At 39.2% G+C, this 8,645-nt stretch overlaps 2 protein-coding genes across 2 annotated transcripts; one reads left to right on the top strand and one right to left on the bottom strand.

Moving 5' to 3' along the window:
• Window positions 1-54: 54 nt before the first annotated feature.
• hacd3 (3-hydroxyacyl-CoA dehydratase 3) lies at window positions 55-3,435 on the top strand (the record flags this gene model as incomplete). The annotated part of the gene is made up of 11 exons (XM_083893851.1): window positions 55-132; window positions 905-947; window positions 1,039-1,112; window positions 1,213-1,377; window positions 1,863-1,908; window positions 2,037-2,147; window positions 2,224-2,351; window positions 2,456-2,568; window positions 2,725-2,831; window positions 2,921-3,052; window positions 3,144-3,435. 11 exons carry the CDS (start codon window positions 55-57, stop codon window positions 3,218-3,220), a joined length of 1,074 nt encoding a protein of 357 aa, XP_083749977.1. The 3' UTR covers window positions 3,221-3,435.
• A 291-nt stretch (window positions 3,436-3,726) lies between these two features.
• On the bottom strand, window positions 3,727-8,283 carry ints14 (integrator complex subunit 14; the record flags this gene model as incomplete). The annotated part of the gene is made up of 11 exons (XM_083893161.1): window positions 3,727-4,185; window positions 4,266-4,331; window positions 4,888-5,006; window positions 5,324-5,457; window positions 5,574-5,718; window positions 5,867-5,959; window positions 6,043-6,185; window positions 6,288-6,406; window positions 7,109-7,264; window positions 7,884-7,991; window positions 8,062-8,283. 11 exons carry the CDS (start codon window positions 8,281-8,283, stop codon window positions 3,952-3,954), a joined length of 1,539 nt encoding a protein of 512 aa, XP_083749287.1. The 3' UTR covers window positions 3,727-3,951.
• Window positions 8,284-8,645: the final 362 nt, after the last annotated feature.

The raw sequence follows: 8,645 nt of genomic DNA, 5'->3' as shown, positions 1-8,645 counted from the left end.
CAAAGTGTTTTAACAAATCTCTGTAAAAACCGAAACCCAAACAACACCGTAACTATGACGCTCACGCCTCTCGTTTACTGGGCTCAACGTCATAAAGACATTTACCTGCGAGTGGAGTTGACGGACGCTAAGGTGAGCTAACCTAGCCTGGATCCTCGGTGCTAATTCAAACATAGGCACTCATTTTTCATTATCAAGCAAAGTTGTAGTTCGATTTTTTTTAAACAGGTTTGTACGTAAGAGCTGTATGTATATGTTATTATACGTTAATAACGTTGTTAAAATAAATATGTGTGTTGGAAATGGCTGGCATACCCACTTAAATAAACATATTAGGCGTTGCAGAAATGGCAGTAAAGTTACATTAATTAGTTTAATATCATGTTCAAATTTGCCTTTTAATGGTAAACGTTTACAGATATAGTCTGATATAAATTAGAATTATCCCCAAACAAAAACAGCATTGATAGAGAGGTAGTGCTTCCTATGTGGGTGATGGGTTATCTTTAAGCCATCTGTCATGGGCCAAACCTGTCTACCAGATCCAACTAAACCTGCTCAGTAATGCTTTGAATGTGTGATGTGTGCGTGGTTTTGTGACTCTGTGTCAGTCAAACGTGGAGTTTGTGATGTTGACAGTTAAAGTATGCACTTAAAGATTAACCCAAGCAACCTTCAGTGTTCTACATTCTACATTTGCCATATAGGCTGGTCATTTTTGTTTGTATTGATGTTGGATAGCAAGCTGTTGCTGTACGCTGTGTTCTATGTGTAACCTTAAAACAAATCTTGATTTTTTTTTTCATTGTTAAAACTGTGAAGTGGTATTGTAGGAAGCAGGGACTTGACCAGTCATGCAGTGTGAGGAAGTGCGCTCATCCTCATTTTTTATTTTTTTTTGCAGAATATTAATATCCGTGTTCGTGAAAACGTGCTGCTGTTTCAAGGTGACGTTTAATGCACATTTGATTTTCGTATATATTCTTACATTTACACGTGCATCTGTTTTGACGCTGTATATGGTGTTTTTATGTGCAGCCCAGGGTGTTGGTGCAAAAGGACAAAATGAATACGAGTTCAGATTGGAGTTTCTTTCTTCAGTAAAGCCAGAGGTTTGTATTTGTTAGATCAATCATTGATTATCTGCAGTTCTTTCTCACTTATGCTTTTCAGTTTTGATGACCGTGCTCATGAAAAACTGCGTGTGTCCAGGTCAGCTACAGGTCCACACAACGGCAGGTAAATATCACTGTGGAGAAAGAGCAGCACGGCTGGTGGGACAGACTGGTTGTACAGGAGCGTAAACCTGTCTTCCTGACACCAGACTTTGACCGCTGGCTGGACGAGTCAGACGCTGAGATGGAGATACGTGCAAAGGTGAGATTAAAGTTGTCTGCTGGATGGGATATTTATTTCAAAATTATTAATTTGACTGCCGTTTGATGAAAATGCTCTTCCAATAAAAAGATAATAAATAAAAGATGTCCGACTAAACATTAAACAGTTGACACAGAAGACACACTACTCAACTTTCACAGTCTTTAGTAAACACCAATTGACTCGAGTCAGCAGATTTTTTTTTATGACGACTGAAAGACGGGATCACACATTTAACAATAGACTACACGATTTGTCAAACCAACTGAACTAACGCATCAAACTCTTGCATAAACATGTTTGCAGTTGGGTTGGTTTCGAGTCTTTACCTCTCGCACACTAACAGATTTCTGTGCAAACTAGTCATGCCGACTGTCCCCAATTAGTGCTGACTTTTGCAGAATTTGTCCAACTGTGATTCGTGGTTCAAACCTGGCTTGTACTGTGTCCCCAGCTTAAGACTGAAGTGTTTTTACTCTGAATAGGAGGAGAAAAGGAACAGGCTGAAGGCTTCAAGGCAAGAAGAGGAAGGTGAATACAAATATAAACAGGAAATGTATTTTTGGTTTCATACAAGTTTTCAATGTTTCTCCTTATTCATTTGTACTGTATATTGCATTGCATTTTGTCTTATTATTCAAGTTTTTGTTCTGTTTCAGGTTTTGTCAGCCTGAAAACAGGATTTCTGTTCATATACAACCTGGTGCAGTTTCTTGGTTTTTCATGGATCTTTGTCAACATGACCGTGCGACTCTTCATCTTTGGTCAAGGTGAAAAGTGTCATTCTTTAGAGACTTCTCAAAACCCTGGTAGGACCTTCCATTTATAACTTTGCTTTCATTCCAGACTCTCTGTACGACACATTTCACACTATATCGGATGTGATGTTCTTCTGCCAGACCCTGGCAGTAGTGGAAGTCCTCAATGCTGCTTTTGGCATAGTGAAAACAGGTGTTTTCCCAACTCTTATTCAGGTATGGGAATGTTGCTTTACCAGAGTTTCATCTTGAGGAGGAAACGGATATAGTTGACTGCAAATAATCATTTACTGCTTTGGTGTTTGTTTGTTTTCCTGTAGGTGGTTGGACGCAATTTCATCCTGTTTATTATTTTTGGTGGTGTCGAGGAAATGCACCATCAGCCAGTTGTGTTTTTTGTTTTCTATCTGTGGAGTGCCATTGAGATTTTTAGGTAAGCATTGTTTTGCCTTGTCACACTCGTGTCCATTAGATCATTAGAAGTGTGAGGATCGATATACCAGGAAGTCTTTTAGGATGCATTATTATGACAGATTGTTACAACATAGCTTGGTTGCTGCCCAAAACTAACATGATTCTCTTATCTCAGGTATCCATTTTACATGCTGGGTTGTTTCAATACAGAGTGGAAAACCCTGACCTGGCTGCGGTACACAATATGGATACCACTATACCCATTAGGTTGTGTAGCTGAAGGTGAGCTTCCTCACTTCTCTCTTAATCGATATGGTAGAATTGTCCACATACCTATGCTAAAATGTATCTTATCTCCAATTGTCATGTAGCTGTTGCTGTCATACAATCCATTCCCCACTTCTACAAGACTGGACTCTTTAGCATTCCACTGCCCAAAGCCATTGGCAACTCTATCAACTTCTCTTACGTCCTGTATGTTTACCTTGTTCTCATGTTTCTAGGTAAGTCAGCAGATTAAATATTTTTCCTATTCAAATCCAGTTATGTCAGCCTTTTTTGGTCAACAATCTTCTCGTCCCATGCTGTCCTCAGGACTTCTTCTCAACCTTCGCCATCTATACAAGCAGAGAAAGAGGCGTTTCCGTACCAAGAAGAGGAAGGCGTATTAAATTCAGCTCCAGCAACAGTCCTCACACACCTTTGCTGCCTGTTTGTCTGAAATGATCCCATAAAATCTGTGATGTTATGAAGAATTTTTCCTCTCATTGATTGATTAAATTAGTAGGAAAAAAACTGTATTGTTATACTTTGATAGAAGGTAGGGTGATGTGTGTGTGATGTTTTTTTTAGATGGAGTGGTTTCTTGGTTAAAAAACTGTAACAAGTGCTGGTCATTTCATTAACAATATTTGCATGAATGTGAAGGGAAACATTTTGACAAACATGGTATTTGTTACTCCATTTATCTGAGCTGTCACACAAACCTCAGGGGAAAATTGTATTAGTGGTGATTTCTAAAATAAATTGTTTGTACCCTTTTTTTAAATGATAACCTGCTACAACGAATATTTTATTCTCAATACTCAAATGTGATGTGTTATTTCTGATAAATACCTCAACATTAAAGCAAACTCAACAGTCCCCGGTTATTTGACAGTGAATTGAATTTAAACGTACATTAATAAGTGAAAAAGCATCCTGCAAACTAACATGTAAAAAATATGTACACAAACATTTTTACAAATATGTCCTATCTACATATTGTCATGTTTATAGACAGTGCCACAGAGGAGTTTTCAGTTTTCCATCATGACACATTTTACCTGCAGCTGCGTGTGTCCTTTTAACAGCATTCAACACACCACGTATACTTCAGTCCACTTGTAAATTCAGGCGTGGATTAGCTGGAGAAGTCAGTGTGCATGGGGGCAATGTTGTGATCAAAAGCAGCGTACTGCGAGTCACCAGTGCTTGCCAGTTTGAGCTGCTGAGCGGCATGGGAAAGCTGGAACGCAGCATCAGGATGGGCTGAGTCGGGCAACATGGTGCACTCTCTCTCCAACAGATCGGCCACCCCCTTCAGCAGCTCCCAGAAACCAAAAGCCAACGCAGCCTTACGCAGACGGTTGAGCTCCTGACACAATAGAACGCAAAACAGGATTATTATTTAGGATTATTGTGTTCAAATCTGAGTATTTCTTATTTGAAACTTACCTTATAGAAGGTCTGAGTTTTGTCTGGTAGCTTTCTTGCATTCCGCAGAATCTTCTGCACATCAGTCTGAAATGACAATAATTGACACTCTAAATAATCAGCAACTACACACTCATGTTCACTTCATATGGGATGTTATAAGTTTATAATGAGTGGCCAAGTTATCAAAGAAGCTGTATTATTAACAAATCACCTGTGTCAGGGTTAAATTGCTGTGGATGTTTAATGTAACAGCAAACCTGTTCAGTTTAGGTGTAATAACATTTTATCAGCGGCTTGATCTAATGTCAACACATAACTTTGACAACAGGCATGACATTATTGCATCATCATTATAAGTTTCACTGCTCAGGGGTTGTAACTGAAAATGTTAGAGGCTATTTGTCTTTGCACAGGGTTTGGTGATATCATTTAACCAGTTAAAGACAATTAATTGTTATCATCTTGACTGAAATGGATTCATTTCAATATTTTTCTGAAGTGCCATAAAGTCTACACATCTACCAACAGAAACCATCTGGAAAATATACTATCACTCATTTTTGAGGTACTGCTACAGAATAATTATTTTTTGTCATCTCTCACCAAAGATTTAAACAATAATACAGCTATTTGAACATACCTGTAGTCCGCTGGCCTTTATCCACACAGTAATATTCTGACCATAGCTTCGTTTGATGTGTGGCTGCACGGGAAAAGGACTTTTACTGTCATCCTCACCATAGGGATTTTCAGCAGCCTCTGAAATACCAGAAAAAGTGATGTTGAGAAGTGAGAAGTTGAAGTCAATTCTTCTACTCCATCGCAAAGGATCATCTGTGTAAATTATTAACTGAGTGATTGTGTGTGTGGGCCCTTTGCTCCTTTAGAATTGTCATTTTCCTGTACATAGGTTATTGTCAGGTATAACAGGAAAATGCACAACACCTTCAAAGAGTCACAATCTTAAAGCGATGCCTTCAGAAATGAGGCACGAGTGAACACTACCATCATAAGAGGCCAACGCTTCGCTGTGTGAATAGGCAGAAAATATGCTGTTTGTTTGTAAGACAGGTTACCTGAGATGGGTCCTAAATATGAAATCTTGCCCAGCCAAGGCAGAGGCTCTGGACCAGGCTCAAACAGAGACATCATCAAGTTTGATTTCTTCTTGCTGTCTGCTTGAGAGTACAATATGCCATACCACTCTGGCCTGAGGGAAAAAGGCAAACCAGACATTAGCTGTTTGTTTGTCGTAATGTTTTATGTTGAATTTAAACACACAGTTCTCGCAAATACTTCAAATGTAATCAACTTTGTTATTCTCACCCCAGCTGAACCAGTGCCACCATGCCCTCAACTTTTAGACTGCCATGTAAAAGCACACAAAAGTTTGGATTTTTGCCTGCCATCTGACTGGCAGAGGGTTCGTCCTCAAGCTCCTCTGTGGCTCCTGTGCCAACTTCATCCACCTCTGAAATCAAGTGTAAATAGTCACATGTAGTAAACTGAGGTTTTAAATATGTATATATATATTTATGTCCAAGGGACATACAGCTTTTCTATGAGTATATATATATTAGTTTTCCTTGAAAATAACAACAAAAGTGTTCAACACTAACCTTTGTTTACAGCAATAGGCAGAACCAAGTGTCTGGATACAGCAGGAGGACTGGAAATATCACCTATTTCAATGAAGCCTACAATTTCCAAATCTGAAACATGGAAAACCAGAATTAAGATTTCTCTTTAGAAAAAAAAAGGTACACGTTAACCCTTACAACATACTGTATGGTACCTGTATTAACTATTCGTGGCATGGGGTCCACCTCTTCGTCCACCACAATAGGCTCAGGACGAGGGAACACTTGAACGTCTGAGGACAGATTCCCACAATGAAGGACCGCATGGAAAGGAGAGTATGCGTAATCTATCAGCCTCCTGGATATTAAAATGAAAAAGTGGTACAAAAGATGCTTTAGTGCACACATTAAAATAATGTGTAATTAGGGTACCGTTTAATTTCCCCAGTTATAAACATACCCAAACATGGCCTGTACACTCTTCATGCACAGTGGTCCCTCCATGGTGAATATTTGTCCATCCCCTCCACTGAGGCGAAGTAGCTCCTCCAAGTTGTCCATAGCATCAGTCGCCTGTAACTGTAATTACACGAGAGAGGGGGCTACATTTGTAACAGCTGTAAATATGTTAAGGAAAAATATATACACGGGGGTCAATTATGGTGCACTTGATTAAGATTTGTCAGACATATGTTTACACAAAAATACTGGAGGGACAAAAACCACACATTCAGTTCAGTCTGCTTTCATTATTCAATCTCCTTAAATACGCCAGCTGCAATTCGTGACACTATTCGTAAGTGGATGAAATATTTGTGGTACAGTGTGCAGATGCTGCCTGGGATAACTTGCATTCTATTTCAGGGGTGTAATTTCATAAATACTAGTCTAATCTCTTAATTGTGATTCAAACGGGGGGAAAATACCAAGTAATGTTTGCACAAACACAAATGACCTCTGCATTTAACCTATGCTGATTATAAACCAGCAGTGAACACACAAGCTGGGCACAGGAGCAGTGGGCAGAACCTCTGAAACTGCACCTGGAGAGCAATGGGGATTGGCAAATTCCTTTCCTCTTGGCCATTGCCTGCTATTCAGCAATATCCAGACTCTGACGGCCCAGTAGAGGCTGTAACTTTACATCCCGATTATGAAAAGCTGCTTTTAGTTGCAAATTTCCTTCTCAGTATTACACTGACCGAATTAGAATACAGGCTCAAGTAAACAAAACATTAATCAGGTGTTGATAATAAGGCAGAAAATAAAGGTTATAGGTACCTCCTCTGCACTGGCTACACACATGATATACACTTTAGTAGGGAAAGGGAAAGGAAGTGGGAACTTCTTGTCGTCCCCACGCGGCTTCATTGTTTTGAGGGAGTGACGTAGAGAACCCTTTCCGATACCAAGAGATCCATCAGTAACCAGCACCATCTATAGGACATAAGGGAAGAATATAAACAAACAAACAAAATGAAAACCCAACAGAACAATAAAATAGTTCTGTAAAAATCTTCTTTCCTGTGCACTACCTTTGTTTAATCAAGAATAAACTCAGATAATCAAACACTCAATCACCATCAATCATCTTATGTATGCCAATGGTGATTTTCAGCCCAAACAGTGATGGGTTACAATAAATGCTGAAGGTGAGTTCGCAGTACAGTAGAAACTAGGACGTCAATAATAGTTCGCAAAAAGAGTAACGCCATGATAGAAGCAGAGAAGACAGGAAATAGATTTTACTTGTTTTTCTATTCATGAAACACTCCTCTCACGACATGCAGGGAACTATACCTCCATAATGAGTGATGGCAGATATATTTTACAATTTTGTTAGCTTTATGCTCAAGCTAATATGCAGCTTTGTAAATTTGACGTACATTTTTATGCATCACCTGGGTGAGCCCATCTATCTATCTATCTATCTATCTATCTATCTATCTATCTATCTATCTATCTATCTTTCTATCTATCTATCTACTGTGGACCCACGAGTGAGTCTTTGAAACTGTTTGAATTGAAAAATTGTACTCTTGGCTTGCCAAATTACCTGACAGGAACAGGTGGTGCCCCACTCCTGTTGGACAACATTGCTGACACCAAGAAGAGCCGCTTCAATACAAGTCTTATCATAGTCTTCCAATGTGCTCAGAGCTTCCTGCACAGAAAAACATATATGTTAGTAACAAATATCTCTAACACTGTACTGAATTTGAGGCACACTTCACCTGTAATGCATTGTAATCTCTGGTGAAAGGCACCAAGAGCTCCCAGAGGGAGGAAAAGGCCATCAGAGATGTGAACTCCATGCGGTAGTTTGAGGCCATGTGTTCAAATAGCATGTTGAGCCCATGGACAGCCAGGTTCTTCCTCTGAAACTCCTCACTGCCGTCAAGTGACACTGGCCGTGTCATGGACAAAGACACGTCCATTAACACCACGGTAGGCATGGCTGGTTGTTTATGAACACTCACAACACCGCAATGAACTCAACGTATCCTCCAGCGTCTGCAGCCACTGAGGGTAGAACAACAATTAAACGATTAAATTTCAATTTATTAGTAACAACATAACGTGCTAATTACAGAGGCATATATTGAGAAGTAGAGGTGTGTTTTGTGGATACTGTGAATGTGTGAATACTGTGCATCAATCTACAGCTGAAACAATTACTCAATTAATCGATTATTAATATTTACTAAATTAATCATCAACTATTCACTGGCTGTTCAGTTTGGAGTTTTTTTTCATGATTAAGTTTTCAGATTTTTCAGCTTCTAAAATGTGCATATTTTCTGGTTTACTTGCTCCA

This window comes from Microchirus variegatus, assembly GCF_963457635.1.
Source record: "Microchirus variegatus genome assembly, chromosome: 8".
In the NCBI taxonomy this organism is placed as follows: Eukaryota; Metazoa; Chordata; class Actinopteri; order Pleuronectiformes; family Soleidae; genus Microchirus; species Microchirus variegatus.
This window is presented reverse-complemented; position numbering and strand designations above follow the sequence as displayed.